The 21694-nt window shown below is 38.2% G+C and overlaps 1 protein-coding gene across 1 annotated transcript in view; it reads left to right on the top strand.

Annotated features, from left to right (window-relative positions):
• HSD17B4 (hydroxysteroid 17-beta dehydrogenase 4) overlaps positions 1-21694 on the top strand; it is a 102643-nt gene that overhangs the window by 51424 nt on the left and 29525 nt on the right. The window contains exons 12-17 of the mRNA XM_004008685.5: positions 3343-3446; positions 8147-8383; positions 11047-11098; positions 17109-17180; positions 19418-19521; positions 21293-21358. Coding sequence (XP_004008734.3) covers positions 3343-3446; positions 8147-8383; positions 11047-11098; positions 17109-17180; positions 19418-19521; positions 21293-21358 — 635 coding nt within the window. The remainder of the gene's footprint in view (positions 1-3342; positions 3447-8146; positions 8384-11046; positions 11099-17108; positions 17181-19417; positions 19522-21292; positions 21359-21694) is intronic.

Below are 21694 nucleotides of genomic sequence, written 5' to 3'. Positions count from 1 at the left end.
GATGGGATGGGGAGGGAGGTGAGAGGGGGGTTCGGGATGGGGGACACATGTACACCTGTGGCTGATTCATGTCAATGTATGGCAAAAACCACTATGGTATTGTAAAGTAATTAGCCTCCAATTAAAATAGATAAATTAATTTTAAAAAGTATTAGACTAATATAAAGAAAAAGCTAACTAATGAATTATATACTTATAAATGAAAAGATACCCCTAGTATTTGAAGTACAGTGAAAAAAACCTTACGTTGTTTGTAAAATTGAGACTTTCCAAGCACCCATATCAGTGTTCTCATTTTACAGATGATGGAACTAGATTTCAGAAAAGTTGAATAAGTGGGCCTCACTTTCTCAGTGTTTGAGCCAAGAGTTAATTCAGGTGGTCTGTTTGTGAGTTCAGTACTGTCAGTCTGTACCAAGGTTGTTGTTTAGTCGTGGAGTTATGTCCGGCTCCAGGAGAGGCTCCTCTGTCCATGGGATTTCCCAGGCAAGAATACTGAAGTGTGTTGCCATTTCCTTCTCCAGGGGAATCTTCCTGACTCAGGGACCATACCTGCGTCTCCTGCCTTGGCAGGCGGGTTTTTTACTACTGTGCCACCAGGGAAGCCGTGACGTTTCCTGGCCTCCTATCTAGGCAGCAACCTAAATGGGGTGGTAAGAAAAGCATTAGTAGGCAAGAAACTTCTCCACTAGCTTCACCAGGAATGGCAGAAACCCTTGGTCATCTCTGCAGTCTAGGTACCATTTTTGTCTGAGTTTAGGAGGAGGCCCATGTTTCTAAGGTTTGTTGGGAAGGTCCCAGAGCGCTTGGAATCTTAGTGCACGTGTGGATGCTCCTTGAGTCTCTTTAGTTAACCTTTTAGATCTCAGCCTAGCAGCTTCTGATCTCTCTCTGGAGTCACTGGTCATAATGGGTGGTTTTCTGTGGAAGAATTTTCAGTAATATTTTCTGAGATTACCTGTATAGAGACCTGGGGGCTAATCTTGACATGGTTGCATCCTGGAGGAGGGGTGATAGTGGGGAAAGAAGGGAAATTAGCTTTCCCTCCACCGGCTTGGAATTGTATGCCTGCGGACAAGGGTCCCACTTTACAGAATTGTAAAATTGCTCAAGAGACTTTGCAAAACTCTGAGCCTCCTTAGAATCATAACCTGAAGAGAGTATGGAAACACCCAGTTATCTTGTCTTCTCAGTCTTTCACATTTTTTTCCTGTAATAATAGCCTGACATCATATAGTCAGTTCATGAACGCAAGTGAAGTTTCTGTAGTAGGTTTGCTGGATATTACAGGCGTGATTGTCTAAAGCATAGTAGTTTTTCTTAGTCACATCTGTAACAAAAGCTTTTTTTTTTTGTAGAAAACATTTATTTGGATTTCACCAGGGGAACATTAGCTCTTTATGACTCTTGAAAGGTGATGCTTTTGTGATCTTTATGTAATAGGTTCACCAAAGCACTCTGTCTTATTTAAATTCCAGTATCCTAAAGAGAAAATTCAGTTTGTGCATCTTTAGTTATCCTACAGTTGAGGGACTTGAATTTCATGACTGAAAATTCTTTTCAGTACAAATGAAATAAAGTTCTATATAAGAAAAATCTGGAAGTTTGTTATATATGTCACTTTTTTTTTTGGTATACCACTATTTAAATGGTGGTGTGCAATAATTGGCTAGATGTTTCACATATGCAAATATTTTTCCCATACCTTAGTGGGAGTGGTATTTTTAAATTTATTTTTAATTGGAGGACAATTGCTTTATAATGTTGTACTGGTTTCTGCTATACAACAACATGAATCAGCTCTAAGTATACATATATCCCCTCCCTCTTGAGCCTGTCTTCCACCTTCCCTCTCCCCTGGACCCCATCCCTCCCTGTCATCACAGAGAAGCAAGCTGAGTTCCTTGTGCTATATAGAAGCTTCCCACTAACTATCTGTTTTACACATGGCTACTTGGGCTTCTGTCTATGGGGTCACACAGAGTTGGACATGACTGACGCGACTTAGCAGCAGCAGCAGCAGCAGCAGCAGTGTATATATCGGAGAAGGCAATGGCAACCCACTCCAGTACTCTTGCCTGGAAAATCCCATGGGCGGAGGAGCCTGGTAGGCTGCAGTCCATGGGGTTGCAAAGAGTCAGACACAAGTGAGCGACTTCACTTTCACTTTTCACTTTCATGGGTTGGAGAAGGAAATGGCAACCCACTCCATCGTTCTTGCCTGGAGAATCCCGGGGACAGCAGATTCTGATGGGCTGCCATCTCTGGGGTCGCACAGAGTCTGACACGACTGACGCGACTTAGCAGCAGCGGTGTATATATGTCGATGCTACTGTCTCATTTCATCACCTGCCCTTCCCCTGCTGTGTCCACAAGTCCATTTTCTATGTCTACATCTCTATTCTGTCCTGCAAATTGGTTCATCAGTACTGTTTTCCTAGATTCCATATATATGCATTAATATATGATATTTGGGCTTCCCAGGTGGCACTAGCGGTAAAGAACCTGTCTGCCAGTGCAGGAGATGTAAGAGACGTGGTTTTGATCCCTGAGTTGGGAATATCCCCTGGAGGAGGCCATGGCAAACCTCTTCAGTACTCTTGCTTGGAGAATCCCATGGATTGAAAAGCCTGGTGGGCTACAGTTCATAGGGTCGCAAAGAGTCAGACATAATTGAAGCAGCGTAGCACATCACATATGATATTTACTTTTCTCTTTCTGACTGACTTCACTCTGTATAACAGGCTCTAGGTTCATCGACCTTGGAGTGATTTTTAAAAATTAATTTTTATTGGAGTATAGTTGATTTATAGTGTTGTGTTAGTTTCTGTTGTACAGCAAAGTGAATCGGTTATACATGTATCCACTCTTTTTTGGATTCATTTCCCATTTAGTCATTATGGAGTACTGAGTAGAATTCCCTGTGCTATACATTAGGTACTTATTAGATACGTGTTTTATGTGTAGTCGTGTATATACATCAATTACAATTTCCCAGTTTATCCCTTCCCCTCTCCTCTTCTCCCTTGGTAACCACTGGTTTGTTTTATACACCTGTAACTCTGTTTAATAAGTAAGTTCATTTGTATCATTTTTTTTTAGATTCTACATATAAGTGATATCACAGGTATTTGTCTTTCTCTTTCTGACTTACTTCACTCAGTATGACAATTTCTGGGTCCACCCATGTCTTTATTTAACATTATTTCAGTTCTTTTTATGGCTGAGTAATATTCCATTATATATATATATATATATATATATATGACATTGTTACCCATTCATCCATTGATGGATAAAAAGCATTATTATTATTATTTATTATCCTTTTTGTTTTTTTAGAGTCCATTGGCAGTATAGTTGAAGCTCTAAATAAAATAAATTCAGGTGGAGAAGTTTCAGCAAATCCTACCAGTCGTGCAACATCAGCAGCCACATCTGAATTTGTAAGTGGAGGAGAAAACCTAAAACTGTGCCTTCTCTAAAGATTTCTTCTTTTCTTTCCTTTTTTCTTTCTCTTTTCTTTCATGCAAAAAGTGGTTTTCCAAGCTATTAATTTATTGTTAAATAGGAAATATAAGTGACCATAAAACTTTATAAAACATGTACTAAATATGTATGAAATTTGAATGGAATTAAGGTTAAAATGTTAAATATAACTTTTACTTACTCTTCTTCAGTGTGTCTTTTGTTATTTTGGAACATTTTGATAATCATACTTTCATCACTTTCTAACTTTTTAGAAAAGGATATTTAGTTTAGTGCTTCTTTAGAGTCATGTCTTTTAAGAGAAAGCATTGACAGATTGTATTTTGGAAATATGTCAACATGGCTGCAAGTAAAAAGTCCCCACTGTGTCAGAAAGTCTAATAGAAGTCTGGTTATAGCTCTTGGGAAGTTTACTGATAAACTATCTCTGGTGCATCTCCTTTTTTTTTTTAATCGTAGTGCATAAATAAGAAATAAATAATTTGACACATTCATTTGTGGTCTTCTGTGACTCATGGCAGACATAGTGATAAAATAAACAATCTAATTTTAACTCTGAGAATATGATCAGTTTATAAATATGACTTTACTCTGTTGGCCCACTTTTTGGTTAAAGGCCAGATAGTAAATATTTTAGGCTAGATGGACCATACACGGTTTCTGACACATAATCTTATTTTTCTTTTCTTAGACCACTCTTAAAAGATGTAAAAAATCATTCTTAAGTCTTGGCTCTTGTTTGTTAACTCCTGCTTAGAATGAAAGTGATCAAAAATTGGACATCATTCTTTTATAACCTAATATGCTTCACAAATTAGGTAGGCAGGTCATTACTAAGTAGAAAAATACAATATCCAGTTAGATAGAGAACAGTCCTGGGTAACAACTTAAGGTAAAAATCTAATTTTAAATCCACCCATTATGAAGGAGTCTAATTTATAATAAGCACTAACCAGTGTTTTGCTCTACTGTTTATACTGACTTTTATATAATAGAGTTTACAGAGCTGTTCACTATTCCCATTTAAAATAAAATTATTTTTTATAATTTTGAGTAGCTAACAATCACTGAATTAATAGGGTTTTTCATTATCAGAGACAGGAAGGTTGTATGAGATATCCTATCTGTTAGCAAGAAGCAGGCAATAAAAAAGTCAGTCAGTCAGTCATTTCAGTTCAGTCGCTTAGTCGTGTCCAACTCTTTGCGACCCCATGAATTGCAGCATGCCTCCCTGTCCATCACCAATATCCGGAGTTCACTCAGATTCACATCCATCGAGTCAGTGATGCCATCCAGTCATCTCATCCTCTGTCATCCCCTTCTCCTCCTGCCCTCAGTCCCTCCCAGCATCAGAGTCTTTTCCAATGAGTCAACTCTTCACATGAGGTGGCCAAAGTACTGGAGCTTCAGCTTTAGCATCATTCCTTCCAAAGAAATCCCAGGGTTGATCTCCTTCAGAATGGACTGGTTGGATTTCCTTGCAGTCCAAGGGACTGTCAAGAGTCTTCTCCAACTCCACAGTTCAAAAGCATCAATTCTTCGGCACTCAGCTTTCTTCACAGTCCAACCCTCACATCCATACATGACCACTGGAAAAACCATAGCCTTGAGTAGATGGACCTTTGTTGGCAAAATAATGTCTCTGCTTTTCAACATGCTGTCTATGTTGGTCATAACTTTTCTTCTAAGGAGTAAGCGTCTCTTAATTTCATGGCTGCAGTCACCATCTGCAGTGATTTTGGAGACCCCCAAAACTAAAGTCTGACACTGTTTCCACTGTTTCCCCATCTATTTGCCATAAAGTGATGGGATCAGATGCCATGATCTTCATTTTCTGAATGTTGAGCTTTAAGGCAACTTTTTCACTCTCCACTTTCACTTTCATCAAGAGGCTTTTAGTTCCTCTTCACTTTCTGCCGTAAGGGTGGTGTCATCTGCATATCTGAGGTTGTTATTTCTCCTGGCAATCTTGATTCCAGCTTGTGCTTCTTCCAGCCCAGTGTTTCTCATGATGTACTCTGCACAGAAATTAAATAAGCAGGGTGACAATATACAGCCTCGATGTACTCCTTTGCATATTTGGAACCAGTCTGTTGTTCCATGTCCAGTTCTAACTGTTGCTTCTTGACCTGCATACAGATTTCTTAAGAAGCAGGTCAGGTGGTCTGATAGTCCCATCTCTCTCAGAATTTTCTACAGTTAATAGTGATCCACACAGTCAAAGGCTTTGGCATAGTCAATAAAGCAGAAATAGATGTTTTTCTGGAACTCTCTTGCTTTCTCCGTGATCCAGCTGATGTTGGCAATTTGATCTCTGTTCCTCTACCTTTTTTAAAACCAGCTTGAACATCTGGAAGTTCACGGTTCATGTATTGCCGAAGCCTGGCTTGGAGAATTTTGAGCATTACTTTACTAGCATGTGAAATGAGTGTAATTGTGCAGTAGTTTGAGCATTCTTTGGCATTGCCTTTCTTTGGGATTGGAATGAAAACTGACCTTTTCCAGTCCTGTGGGCACTGCTGAGTTTTCCAAATTTGCTGGCATATTGAGTGCAGCACTTTACAGCATCATCTTTCAGGGTTTGAAATAGCTCAACTGGAATTCCATCACCTCAACTAGCTTTGTTCATAGTGATGCTTTCTAAAGCCCACTTGACTTCACATTCCAGGATGTCTGGCTCTAGGTGAGTGATCACACCATCGTGATTATCTGTGTCATGAAGATCTTTTTTGTACAGTTCTTCTGTGTATTCTTGCCACCTCTTCTTAATATCTTCTGCTTTTGTTAGGTCTATACCATTTCTTTCCTTTATCGAGCCCATCTTTGCATGAAATGTTCCCTTGGTATCTCTAATTTTCTTGAAGAGATCTCTAGTCTTTCCCATTCTGTTCTTTTCCTCTATTTCTTTGCATTGATCACTGAGGAAGGCTTTCTTATCTCTCCTTTTGTATTCTTTGGAACTCTGCATTCAGATGCTTATATCTTTCCTTTTTTCCTTTGCTTTTCACTTCTCTTCTTTTCACAGCTATTTTTAAGGCCTCCTCAGACAGCCATTTTGCCTTTTTACATTTCTTTTCCATGGGGATGGTCTTGATCCCTGTCTCCTGTACAATGTCATTAACCTCAGTCCATAATTCATCAGGCACTCTATCTATCAGATCTAGTCCATTAAATCTATTTCTCACTTCCATTGTGTAATCATAAGGGATTTGATTTAGGTCATACCTGAATGGTCTAGTGGTTTTCCCTACTTTCTTCAATTTCAGTCTGAATTTGGTGCTAAGGAGTTCATGATCTGAGCCACAGTCAGCTCCTGGTCTTGTTTTTGTTGACTGTATAGAGCTTCTCCATCTTTGGCTGCAAAGAATATAATCAATCTGATTTCGGTGTTGACCATCTGATGATGTCCATGTGTAGAGTCTTCTCTGGTGTTGTTGGAAAAGGGTGTTTGCTATGACCAGTGCATTTTCTTGGCAAAACTCTATTAGCCTTTGCCCTGCTTCATTCTGTATTCCAAGGCCAAATTTGCCTGTTACTCCAGGTGTTTCTTGACTTCCTACTTTTGCATTCCAGTCCCCTATAATGAAAAGGATATCATTTTGGGGTGTTAGTTCTAAAAGGTCTTGTAGGTCTTCATATAACCGTTCAACTTCATCTTCTTCAGTGTTACTGCTTGAGGCATAGACTTGGATTACTGTGATATTGAATGGTCTGCCTTGGAAACGAACAGAGATCATTCTGTCGTTTTTGAGATTGCATCCAAATACTGCATTTTGGACTCTTTTGTTGACCATGATGGCTACTGCATTTCTTCTAAGGGATTCCTGCCCACAGTAGTAGATATACCGGTCATCTGAGTTAAATTCACCCATTCCAGTCCATTTTGGTTTGCTGATTCCTAGAATGTCGACATTCACTTTCGCCATCTCCTGTGTGACCAGTTCCAGTTTGCCTTGATTCATGGACCTGACATTCCAGGTTCCTATGCAACATTGCTCTTTACAGCATTGGACCTTGCTTCTATCACCAGCTACATGCACAACTGGGTATTGTTTTTGCCTTGGTTCCGTCTCTTCATTCTTTCTGGAGTTATTTCTCTACTGATCTCCAGTAGCATATTGGGCACCTACTGATCTGGGAGTTCCTCTTTCAGTATCCTATCATTTTGCCTTTTCATACTGTTCATTGGGTTCTCAAGGCAAGAATACTGAAGTGGCTTGCCATTCCCTTCTCCAGTGGACGACATTCTGTCAGACCTCTCCACCATGACCTGCCCATCTTTGGTGGCCCCATGGGCATGGGTTAGTTTCATTGAGTTAGACAAGGCTGTGGTCCTAGTGTGATTAGATTGGCTAGTTTTCTGTGAGTATGGTTTCAGTGTGTCTGCCCTCTGATGCCCTCTTGCAACACCTACTGTCTTACTTGGGTTTCTTTACCTTGGATGTGGGTTATAAAAAAGTACTTATTTGTAAATGAAGTCTTTTTCCACGTGTTTTTAGTTGTTTTTATTAAAAAATGAAATGTAATGAAACATATTCCATCACATTAACTAATACACCATTCTATTTACAAAACTATGTAACAGTTAATAGTTTTGAAAAGTTAAAATTTGATAAGAATATCAATGAAAAAATGATTTTCTACAATTGATCCACAGGCTGGAGCTATTGGTCATAAACTTCCTCCATTTTATTCTTCTTATGCGGAGCTGGACACTATTATGTATGCCCTTGGAGTGGGAGCATCAATCAAGGAGCCAAAAGATATGAAATTTATTTATGAAGGGAGTTCTGATTTCTCCTGTTTGCCAACCTTTGGAGTTATTCTTGCTCAGAAATCTATAATGAATGGAGGATTAGCAGAGATTCCTGGGCTTTCAATCAACTTAGCAAAGGTATGCATAATAAGAAATCTTTATTTTGTTTTTCTGTTTCTTGTAATATGATTGATAAATGTCACATTTATCAATGTGTGTGTGTATGTGATGCATTAATGCAATAGTATGTAGTGGTTGATTCAAGAATAAAGATTTAACATGTCTTTTGATTTTTCTTTTTAAGAACAGAAGGGTAGGCAGTTGAAAAGGCAAGCAAAAAGAAGAAAACAACAATTATGTACAGTCCTGCAACCTTGGCATAATGTTATTAATTCTCTCTCTGTCATTAGTTGCTATTTGACCAAGAGTAAATAGCTTCTCTAAACTTCAGTTTCCTTATATATAAGTTCTGTATGATAGTTATTACCTGATCATAGTGATGAAGGAGCAAGAGGAAAGAGTACATGAAACAGAGAGAATAGGTGAAAAAGGCCCAAGGCAGGCACATACTTAGCTTATTTTTGGAACAGCAAGGAGGTCAGTACAGCTGTAAATGAGCAAGGGGGCAGTGATAGGAGAAGAGGGCCTTGTAGTCACTTGAGAATTTCAGCTCATACTCTGATTAATATGAGAGGCCATTTGTAGTGCTTTGAACAGAGGAGTGATATGATCCGGCTATATTCACTCACAGGCTCATTTTTGCTCCTCTGTAGAGAATAGATTATATGGGGGCCAAGTATGGAAGCAGAGAAACCAGTTTGGAGTTTATTATAGTAATTCTAGCACGAGGCTTGATGTGCATGGAAAGAAAGAGGAGTCAAGGATGAAGGTTTTTGGTCTGGTTAACTGGGATGATGTATATGCATATATATCTATGTATGCTGCTGCTAAGTCACTTTAGTCGTGTTCGACTCTTAGTGACCCCATGGACTACAGCCCACCAGGCTCCTCTCTTCATGAGATTTTCCAGGCAAGAGTACTGGAGTGGGTTGCCATTGCTTTCTCCTATCTATGTATGATTTATAATTAATTATATACAATATATTTAATATGTATGGTAGTTACATATGACATATTACTATGTATAATAAAATAGATGTGTACAGTTACTTAAAGGTGGGGATGATCAGGAGTTGGTTTTAGTGGAGATCAAAAGTGGGCAGTTGAATATATGAGTTTAGAGGTTGGGGGATGGTCCTCCTGGGATTCTTAGCATTTAAGTAAGATTTAAAGACATGAAACTAGGTGAAATCACTAGTGTATGAATATAGGTAGCGAAAATCCTGAGTTTGGGGATCCTTTGATGAATTCAGGTTGACAAGATGAGGAGGAGTTAACAAGAGAGACTGGGAAGGAGTGAGATGGAAGGAATGAATGAAAAGGAAGGAATGGGAGGAATGAGACTGGGAAGAAAGAGACTGAGTGAGGTATGAGGAATGCCAGGAGAATGTGGTATTTGAGAAGCAGAAACCTTCCTTCTTGCTCCTTTCAAGAAGGAAGGAGCAAACAATTGTGAGAAGGTTTTTGAGGTAGCATATATTTTATTTCTTGAAGTAAGGTTCAGGTCATAAACCCAGTTGATAACTGTTGAATCATAGACCCTTAAACTGATTTCTGTGAGTTTGATTGATTGGAGAACCCATTTAACTAGAGAATCATTAGTTCCTTGCTTCTCTGAGTCCATGAGAATCTACACTTTTTTATTAATTGATGAAGTTGGGAGGGAGGCAAGAAATATAGGCCAAGCAGTTTGTTGTTTCTGTCACTCTCCCATGGCATTTGTTGCATGCAGTTCTCCTGTTTGGATAATGTCCTTCTGAACAATTAAAGCCAATATTTCAGAATTCTTCCTTGGAGTTGAAAGGAATTGGACATCACGAATGGTATTCAAAATATGTGACTGGAAATGATAGCCATCTTGGGATCTGAATCCCAGTCTTCCCAGCCTTGAGCTTCCAGACATGATATTGAGGCTATCCTTCATTTGTCCTCTCATCACTATCCTCCTCCCCATTCTGTTTCCTTTCTGGGTTCTGAGGAAGACTGGGAATTAAACTGTCCCATAGCAGTGGAGTGTGGTCATTTGAATATGTGGTCAGGTTTTTTTTTTTTTCCTGTTTTTGTTCACTTGTTTTCCTGTATTATATTCTTATATTCTTGTTTTGATAAATTGAGGTTAATGTGGCTGTGAAATTACACAGGGTCTTTAGTATTTACTCTTAGTAGGTAATTTGTAAGACATAACACTTAAGGAAATGTTGACATTGATAGTGCTTTTACTGTAACCATGGCTTTAGTATTTATCTTGGTGTTTTGGTCGAGTCTTTTGTATTTGCCAGGTATCACCTGAAATTACTAGTACTGACCAGTTTGTTTATTTTTATTCAGTAGATATGTAGTGGATAACCAGTATGTTCCAAACACAGTGATGAGCCCTGGGAATATACTGAGTTTAGTGTCTCCATGGCAAATAATCCACGATTATCACTCAGCAAGGATTAAGAATGTCAAGAAAGAAGACATATCTTCTCTGTTCCAGAGAGCCAGTAGTCTTTAAACTGGGGGACTGATGATTTCTGAATAATATAGTTAAGGAATAAGAGCCAAACTGAGATAGATAGTTTGAGGGAAGTAGTCATGTGAACAAGTGGGCAGTAAAATGCCTTAGGATTAGCAGTATTCATAGAAGAGCCTATGGAGTAAGGAAGTCTACTGACAAAATTTTGCTTACCTTAATGTAGATTCTTCATGGGGAACAGTACTTGGAGTTATATAAACCAATGCCCAGAACAGGTGAGTTCTTGATCATACCATAATTTTATGTTCTGACTAACCTTCCAAACTGTGTCAATGTGTTAAACTGGCAGAGAAGTGACTAAATAAATTCCATTGTAAGTTATTTGTGCACATGTCAACCATTAGTGTATATTGATGTTGTTTTTTGTTTAGTCACTAAAATCATGTCTAATTCTTTGCAACCACAAGGACTTTAGCCCGCCAGGCTCCTGGGTCCATGGGATTTCCCAGGCAAGCATACTGGAGTGGGTTGCCATTTCCTTCTCCAGGGGACCTTCCTGACCCAGGGATTGAACCTGCGTCTCCTGCATTGGCAGGTGGATTCTCTCCTGCTGAGCCACCAGGAATCCCCATATCAATGTTAACTAGTACTTATTTTGGTTACTTAAATATCATCCTATTTGAATAGTTTTATTTAATAAAGTACTTCAAAAAACTACTTAAAATCTGAACAGCAACTGAAAGGAGAATTTTCTTTTTATATCTTAAACTTAGTGTTGTATAATCAATCATGGATGTGTATAATCAGTCCCATGGATTCTTTGTTCTTTTCTCAGGTATTTGTGTTGGTACTGATTTTCGTAAAGTAAAGAATGTTAAAAGATACAGGATGTTTTGTAATTAACTTTTTCATATTTTCTTTTAGAGTAAGTAAAATCAAGTCTGTCTTAATAATCAGTTTATTTTTCTCAGTTATATCTTACTTGTTGAGTAGAGCTTCTCATTTTTTCACTTTAATTTGATGTATTTGTTTTGTGTTGCTATTCTGATGTCAGAATATTTATATGCTGACTGTATAAGGTGGTGAAACACAAAAAAAGTCTATCATTTTATATTATGTAATGTAGAGGTTAGCAAATAACTAGAATTGTACTTTAATTTTTTTCTAAATCTTTTTATTTTATTTTGGAGAAGGAAATGGCAACCCACTCCAGTATTCTTGCCTGTAGAATCCCATGGACAGAAGAGCCTGGTGGACTATAGTCCACGGGTTCACACAGAGTTGAACGTGACTTAGCTACTAAACAACTTTATTTTATTAAAAATTATAAGATTCTGATTGCTTAAGGCTGAATAGTTCTATTTCAGTGTTAGTGTTACTTGTTTCTGGTTGTTCCTGTAGTCTTCCCTGTTTTGTTTTTTTTTCCTTTTAAGTTTCTTCCTTTGTGCTTTTGTGCTTTTCTTTTGCTTGTGTTCCTTTTTCTTTTGTTTTCGGGTATCTGTTGTAGGTTTTTGATTTGCAGTTACCATGGAATTCATATACATTGATCTATAGCTATATTTGTTTTAAACCAATCCTTTAAGTTCAGACACATTCTAAAAGAGCTACAGTTTTTACTCCCTTCCCCCACACTTTGTGTTTTTGATGTCATAGTTTACATCTTCATGTTTATCTCTTTACTTATTGTTGTAGTCATACTTGATTTTACAGGTTTTTGTTTCTTGGACTTTGTGCTAGCTTATTTAAGTATTTGAGCCTCTGTCTTTCCTATATATTTGCCTTTACTAGTGGGATTTTTTCCTTTTCTATACTTAATTCTTGTTATATCCTTTCCTTTTCTATTTAGAGAAGACCCTTTAACATTTATTTTAGGGTTGGTTTAGTATTGATGAACTCTTGATTTTTGCTTATCCAAAAAGTTTTTTATATCTCCTTCAATTCTGAAGGATAATCATGCTGGGAAGAGTAGCCTAGGTTGTAGGTTTCCCTTTTGGCACTGTAAATATATCACTCCTTTCTGGCCTGCAAAGTTTCTGCAGAAAAATCAGCTGATAGCCTTATGGGGATTCTTTTGTATATCACCCTCTCTTTTTCTTTTTGCTACCTTTATAATTCTCCCTTTAGCTTTTTCCATTTTAATTATGGTATGTCTTGGTGTGGGTCTGTCTGGATTTATCTTCTTTAGGGTCTTCTGTACTTCCTGTACCTAGACATCTATTTCCTTCTTCAGGCTTAAGAAGTTTTCAGCCAAATTTCATCAAATAAATTTTTACTCTATTCTTCTTCTGGGACCCCTATAATGTAATGTTGGTATGCATGATATTACCCAAAGATCCCTTAAAATGTTCTCTGCTTTTTACTTTTCACTGTTCTGATTGAGTGAGTTCCAATATTCCTAGATCACATACGTGTTTTTCTGTATCACCTCAGTTCAGTTCCCTTCAGTTGCTCAGTCATGTCTGATTCTTTGTGACCCCAGGGACTGTAGCACGCCAGGCCTCCCTGTCCATCACCAACTCCCAGAGCTTGCCTGGACTCATGTCCATCAAGTTGGTGATGCCATCCAGCCATCTCATCCTCTGTCCCTTTCTCCTCCTGCTCTCAGTCTTTCCCAGCATCAGGGTCTCTTCCAGTGAGTCAGTTCTTCACATCAGGTGGCCAAACTATTGGAGTTTCAGCTTCAGCATCAGTCCTTCCAATGGATATTCAGGACTAATTTCCTTTAAGATGGACTGGTTGGATCTCCTTGCAGTCCAACGGTCTTTCAAGAGTCTTCTCCAACACCACAGCTCAAAAGCATCAATTCTTTGGCGCTCAGCTTTCTTTATAGTCCAACTCTCTCATCCATACATGGCTACTGGAAGAATCATAGCTTTGACTAGGTGGACCTTTTGTTGGCAAAGTGATGTCTCTGCTTTTTAGTATGCTGTCTAGGTTTGTCATAGCTTTTCTTCCAAGGAGTAAGCATCTTTTAATTTCATGGCTGTACTTACCATTTGTAGTGATTTTGGAGACCAGAAAAATACTGTTTCCGTTGTTTCCCCATTTATTTGCCATGAAGTGATATGACCAGATGCCATGATGTTAGTTTTCTACATGTTGAATTTTAAGCCAACTTTTTCACTCTCTTCTTTCACTTTCATCAAGAGGCTCTTTACTTCTTCACTTTCTGCCATAAGGGTGGTGTGCTGTTAGTTCCTTTTAGTGCATTTTTGTTTTCAGTTAGTCTGTTCTTCAGCTCTGATTGGTTCTTTTAAAAAATTTCTAGTTCCTTGTTAAAACTCTCATTGTATTTGTCTATTTTCTTTCCTAATTCAGTTAGCATTCTTATTACAAATGCTTTGAATTCTTTGTCTAGTAAATTATTTATTTCTGTTTTGTTTGTTGTTTTTTTCAGGAATTTTCTCTTGCTCTTTCAATTGAAACAGACTCCTCTGTATTTTCATTTTGCTTACCTATTTCTTTATCTATTGAAATTAGGTGAAACAATTACTTACGATTTTTCTTTTGTGGGTGTGCCCCTATACAGTCTGCAGGTGCCCAGTGGCTTTGATGGGAGAGCTGGATTTGATGGGAGCACAATTTAGGTCTTTCCTCAGGGTGTGCTGACAGTTATCACCTTTGTAGGGGGTGGGGCTGGAGATGGAAGAGTAGAGTCAGATGTTAGGTGGGGCTTCGCCTTAACTTGGTTGCTGTCCCCCCACTCCCCTATTAGTGGCAGGGGCAGATCTCTAATTGTTGGAGCAGAAGCCCTGAGGGTTGGGTCTGAGCTGGTTCAGTTCTCTTTAAGTGTGTGCTCTTCCCACTTCAAGCACTGACACCCTTGCCCCAGAGAGGTTCAGTAGAGGAGCAGGAGCGGCTGGTATGGGTATTTCAGTGAGTGCTGGAGCATAAGCTTTGTTGGCCTGGCCACCATTAGAGACCTGGGCCCCCTGTGCATTCACCAGTAGTGGCTGCCCCCTCCCTGTTCAGGGTTTGGATGTCCTTGGCATCTTATAGCTGAGCCTCTTCCTTGATCATGGAAGCCTAGACTGTGGAGCTGTGATGTGATGTGAGTGGTGCTGGAGTGTTCCCTTGGCTCAGGCTGGGAACCAGAGCAGTTGTAGAAAACCAGTCAGCCACCCAGGTGGTTTCAGTATGCCCTCTCTGCCCTGCCTTGAGAATAAGTAAGTGTTCACTCACTCCTGGAGTCCAGGCTTCCCATAACCCTCTTGTCCCAGTGGCCTTCCAGCCAGCCATGGGGGCTTGTCTTCCCTTTGTTGGACACCCAATATATGGCTTAAATTTCTCAGTCCCCCAGGAAGGTCTCTCCCTATACCATCTCCCTTTTCCTTTGAGTCCTCTTCCACAGTCCTTACCTGTTTGCTTTTCTTCACTTCCTACCTGATTACCTGTGGGTCTTTCTTATAGTCTTGGTTATATAGGAGTCTTTCTGTTAGTCTCCACTTAACTTTCAGTGAAGGTGTATTTTTGATGAGTTTATGCGGGAGGTGAATTCTGTGTCCTCCTACTCTACCATCTCAGTTCGAGTCTTCAGTTTGGTATTACACCCTGTTTTTACACAGTTCCTTTTATCTGAGGCAGTGTGCAGTGTGTGGTTATGTGAGGAAGTTTGGTGTTTATTTTAAAGACGATAGATAACCACTGAAGGACTGTAAGGAGAGATATGATCAAATGTGGATTTTAGAAAGCATCAACTCTGGCTCCTGTTTGTAATGCTTGTATTGCTAAGGGAATGAGATAGAGGGAAGGAGGTTTTGTAAGAGACCTTTGTAATAATCTAGGTTGGAGAATGTGGTTGATTGAAAAGGATTGTAGGCATCAATAGGGATATAAGTGGAGAAACTGTAGGGATATGAAAGGAGTAGGCTTGGTATTTGTTTAAATGTGGAATTGATTATCTCGGGATATCACCTGCAGTTTGACAGTTATTTATCAGTTGCTTCCTAACATCTAGGCTTTCTGTCAGGGTTATGAATAAATGGAAAATGAAACAAATCTAGACTGTGCCCGTTTGGAGCATATAACCTAGTTGTTGGGGAGGGTAGCCTATAATAAAAAAAAAAAGCACACAAATAAATGTATAATTACAACTATATGTGATAAACAGTACAGATGAAACATACTTGGTACCATTAGAACTTAAAATAGAAGGATTTGGCATAATTGGGTTGACTCTGGGAAAAAAATAGCTTCAGACATAATATGGAGCATGTGTTAAAGTTGGTCAGAGTGAATGTGCCGGTAACTAGTTAGAAGTCTGTTGTGGTAGTTGAAATAAAATGATGGTAGCTTAGGCAAAGGTGGTGGAGAGATAGAAGTGGAAGAATCAGAAGCAACTTAGGAGATGAAAGCGACAGGAACCTAGTTAACCTCAGCATTATTTTATTTTATTTTTTAAAATAATCTTTCATACCAGGCAGGTACCAAGATCTTTGATTTTCTCCCTTCAGTGCATTTAGGATCCTATTTCTGTCTACCTCATTTCAATCACCATTATCTCTCATTTTCCAAGTGTTCTCTCTGCCTGCATTCTTGCTCCCCTCAGATCTGTTCATCTCACTGTAGCCAGAATATTATTTCTGAAATGTAAGTATATTTGTCACTTCCCTATTAAAAAGCCCAGATGGCTATTTGTAGATTTCAGGATGAAGTAAAAAACTTTTTGTATCTTCTGACTTCTCTCGATGTCTGCCTACTCAAGTCTTGTCACATATTTAGACACTAATTTATGAGGCAGGTGTCATGCTGAAGTTTCTGCCATGGCAGTTGGGTGGATAGTACCATTCTTTCATGTAGGGAACAAAAGAGAGAAGCAGGTTGGAAAAAAAGATTATGGTTTCACTCTCAAACAAGGATAATACATCAAGAGGTCACCAATTAAATGATGGAAAGAAGAGTCCATGAAAGAACAAAATGGTTAGAAGGAAACATTGTCTCATTGAAGCCAATAGAGAGGTTCAATAAGGAATGGAGTAAATGGTGTTGACTGTTTGCTTAACAAATGTTCATTGAATGATTGAAAATTGTTACTTTTTACCACCTAATTTGTCAGAATTACTAATATTTCAAATTGCTAACTCAGGCATTATGATTGCTTTTAATGTTTATGACTCAGCATCATATTGAAAATTGTTGTAAACCATGCATTTATTTAGTTATGCTGAATTTCCAGTGGAAGCTATGTTTAAATTCTCTCATGTCTTCATATAATATATTATTTATGGCTTTTAAAACAGTCTCATTTATTTATTATACATTTATTATTTTTACTTTCCATTTTAGGAAAATTTAGATGTGAAACAATTGTTGCTGATATCCTGGATAAAGGATCCGGTTTAGTAATTCTTATGGATGGTAACTAATTTCCAGTTCTTATAATAATATTGTTAAATTGATAGCCTTTGTATGCAGTATACTTTACCATAGAAGTTGACAGATAAGTTTCTATTTATCTTCCAATTTGTGAGAAAGCAAAATTAGCATTCTAAAAATTTATAAACTCTTTTAGAAAATAAGAGGTTAGGAGAGTGGGACATTTCAGGGGATTTGTGACAACATAACCAAAGCAGAGATGAGAAATGTGGCTGGTCTAGTGGGGAATTATGCTTTTGGAGTATGTTTTAGCAGGAATGAATACAAAGACAACCCTCAATTGATAATTAGGCTGTGTTGTAAATATTCTTTCGTATGTTAGCTCTTTGGAGCTGGGAACCTATTTGACCCCTGAATCATTCTTATAAATGGTAGTTAGGTTTTTAACCTTGCACATTCAGACGTATTGAATGTGGTTCAAACACCATAGCCACATTTTATTTGCAGTGGAAAAAAAGATTATAGTAGTTTAATAAATATTGAAATACTAGTAATTAAACATAAGCCAAAGATACCTTGCTTAAAATTTATCTTTTAAAGTTTAAGAACAAAAACAAGAAAGATTATAAAAAAATTTTGGAAATGGCAGTGGAAAGTTTAATATTAATCTGGTATTTGGAATATAGGTTTTATCATTTTGTTCTAATACATACCTAAGAGGTTATACTGAATATGTTGTGAAGAGGAACAGCTATCTTTCATTTATTACTTATTCACTAACGTGCTCACTCGTGTCATTTGTTCATTGATTCATTAATTAATGCATATTTATTAGGTGCTTTTTCTGTCCCCGGTACTATTCTAATTGCTGGGAGTGGATATGAGCAGAAGAGTCACGATCCTGCCTTCCAGAAGCTTATACCTTCATTCTTGCTACTTCCTCTTTTATATTTCCGGCTCTATTGAGGGCTTCAGCAGAATGTTTGAAAATTTTAGAGTGTGGTTATCTGCATTTTATTTTTTAATCTTACTGAATTTTAGTGGATTTACAATGTTGTGTTAATTTCTCTTGTACAGCAAAGTGATTCAGTTATACATATATACATTATTTTTTGTATTTTCCATTATGGTTTATCACAGGATATTGAATATGGTTCCCTGTGCTATACAGTATGACCTTGTTTATCCATCCTGTATATAGGATGCATCTGCTGATCCAAACTCCCAATCTGTCCCTTCACCACCTCCTCTCTCCCTAGGCAACCACAAAGTCTGTTCTCTGTATCTCTGAATCTGTTTCTGTTTTGTAGATACATTCATTTGTTTTGTATTTCACATTCCACATATAAGTGATATCGTATGACAGTTGTCTATCTCTCTCTGACTTAACTTTGCTTGGTATAATCTCTAGGTGCATCTGTGTTGCTCAAAAGGCATTATTTCATTCTTTGTTATGGCTATGTAGCAGTCCATTTTGTGTGTACACACACATTTTGTGTGTGTGTGTGTGTGTGTGTGTGTGTGTGTGTGTGTGTATCTCACATCTTCTAAATCCGTTTATCTGTTGGTGGACATTTAGGTTGTTTCCATATCTTGGCTGTTGTAAATAGTGCTGCTATGAACATTAGGGGTGCGTGTATGTTTTTGAATTATAGTTTTGTCTGGATATATGCCCGGGAGTGGGATTGCTGGATAATATGGCAATTCTATTTTTAGTTTTTTGAGGAACCTCTATACTGTTTTCCATAGTGGCTGTACCAGTTTATATTCCCACCAACAGTGTAGGAGGGTTCCCCTTTCTCCGCTCCCAGTCTAGCATTTGTTATTTGTAGACTTTTGAGTGATGGCCATTTTGACCAGTGTAAGGTACTTCCTCATAGTTTTGATTTACATTTCTTTAATAATTAGTAGTGATAAAAAATCTTTTCAGATGTGTTAGTCTGCTTTTTATAGTGGAATTGTCTGAAAAGTTTGAGAAGGAGAGAACTGAAGTATGAAGGGCAGTTGGGGAGTTTTAGAAGAAGGTAGAGGAACTGCTGTTTCATAGATAAGAAAGGATTTGTCAAGATCTTCCTTTCTCTGCCTTCTAGAGACTGGTAGTGTGTACGGTTAAAATGAGTGTTCTGTAACCCAAACTTGGGTGTCTTTAAGTTGCGAAACCTTTTAGTAATTGAATTTCGTTTCTGAAACATTTACAGGGATTGCTGATCATGTATTGGTTAACTGGTTATACCTTTTGATAATAACTTCTTTTCTTTCTTCTTTCATTTACTTTTCAGTCTACACTTACTCTGGGGAGGAACTTATATGTTATAATCAGTTCTCCATCTTTGTTGTTGGTTCTGGAGGCTTCAGTGGAAAACGGACATCAGACAAAGCCAAGGTAGGCTACAACTTCATAAATGACATACGTGTTGTCATTAAGGATGCTTATCTGTATTTTGAACTTACTATATGTATAATTTCATAGAGTAGGGCTTTAGTAATCTATACTTCCTTGAATCAGAATATGTTCTTGGATTTGAAGTGCTGACATGAGATAATTACTGGAATATCTTTACTTGTGCAAACTTTGCCTGTACCCAAAGCTCTTTAGAAAAACCTAACATGTACAAGAGATCCTGGTATAAATGAAAATCTTCACTCATTAAATGTCTAGAATATTTCTTATGAATAAAACAATTCAAATTATTGTTGAGTTCTCAAAATCTGCCCCAAACCATATTTTTCCCAAAAATATTTTGTAATTTGGATTTTACTCCAGTTTAACCTGACCTTCACCTCTGCCCTCAGCTCTCAGAATAGGGCCACACTATCTTCCTAGGTAGAGCAGGCCACTCATTTTTCTTATTCCCCACGCCTGCCTTCCCTAACTTATGAAGCAGAAGCTCTATTACAGGTAAAAGTGGTCGAGAGTTATGGGGTTCTCTTCTTCCACCCAGCCCCCACTTGTACTGTGGAGAGTTGTTCTACGATGGCATGTTAAGAATACTAGGGCTCTGATAACTCTTGCCCCAGCCTGCTCATGGGATGAGGGTTCCCTGCTGCTAGAGGCAAGCTGAGAAGACCAGAAGCTCCTACTCCTGCTCAGTCCCCTTCTTGTAAAGTGAGGATGTCACTTGGAGAGAAGTGGGCCACTGTCCTTGCCCTCATCTCTGTTGCAGTGGCGCAGATGTTTTGCCTGGGGGCCAAGGCAGGCTCTAAAAATAGAGCTCTGAAGCTCTTCCCAAGGAAACTGACTCATTTTGGAACCAAATAATTGGAACCAAAAGTAAGGATGGTTTCAAAAACAAAGTTACTTTAGTGATAATCAAGAGGAGTCTGGTAGCTCCATGGAAGCAGTAAGTAAACTAGTCCAACTAGAAGTTTGCTAGAGAACCATGCCAGGAGACAGCTAAGAAGAGTTGTCATGGCATCATTTTTGTTGTTCATTTGTTAAGTCATGTCTGACTCTTGGCAGTTCCATGAACTGCAGGATGCCAGGCTCCTCTGTCCTACACTATCTCTTGGAGCTCAAATTCACGTTCACTGAGTTGGTCAAACCTCAAAGACTGATCTCAAAGACCTCCCCTGGAAAGAAGTATTCTTTTCCATTGGGAAGAGTCCCTATGTTTGTTGCCTAGAGAATGGACCTGGTTATATAATTCCTTTCATTATACAGAGTCATTTCAGGGAAATCACAATGTAGACGAAGCTCACAGTTACAGAATTTTAAAGGTCATTATGTGCTGAATGTATTAAAAAAATCTGCTTTTTATCCAGCTTACAGATTTAATTACAGTCAGCCCTCCATATCCACAGGTTCCACATCCGCAGGTTTTGCATCTGCAGATTAAACCAACCGTGGATCAAAAATATCCAGAAAAAAATTTCTAGAAAATTCTCAGACTATTTACACAGTATTTACATTATAGTAGGTATTACAAGTAATCTTGAGATGATTTAAAGTGTATGGGAGGATGTGCATAGGTTATATGCAAATACTGCCCCATTTTGTATAAGGGACTTGAGCATCTGCAAATTTTGGTGTCCTGGAAACCGAGAAACAATTGTACGTTGAAACATGGTTGTTTGTCAAATACCAATTTCGGTAAAGAGACTAACAATTATTTTGTTAACTGTTTCACATGTCATTTTTTTAAAATTAATTTCAGGTAGCTGTAGCCATACCTGATAGACCTCCTGATGCTGTCCTTACAGATACCACCTCACTTAATCAGGTAACATGGTGTTTTTGAAAAATGGTAAAGCCACCTGGCTTCTGGCACTTAACTTGTAACTCTTGATACCCTGTAAATCCTATGAATTCAAAAGTAGTCCTAAGAACTCAAAAGAATTCTACATAATAGAAATAATGGCATATTTCTGTAGTTGAAATTCATTCTTTGTGAATTTTACTTAGCGGTTGTTTTTCTCCATTAGATATCAAAAGAAAATAAAAAGTGGTTTTCACAAGTCAGTTGAGAAAGCATCATGTTTTGTTGGTGTGGATTGCTTGCCTTAAAGAGATTGCCTAGCTTTGCGAAGAATTTCGTTAAAACTTTAGAGAACAGGAT

This window comes from Ovis aries, chromosome 5, assembly GCF_016772045.2.
Source record: "Ovis aries strain OAR_USU_Benz2616 breed Rambouillet chromosome 5, ARS-UI_Ramb_v3.0, whole genome shotgun sequence".
Lineage (NCBI taxonomy): Eukaryota > Metazoa > Chordata > Mammalia > Artiodactyla > Bovidae > Ovis > Ovis aries.
Note: the sequence above shows the minus strand (reverse complement) of the source record. Positions and strands in the feature narration are given on the sequence as shown.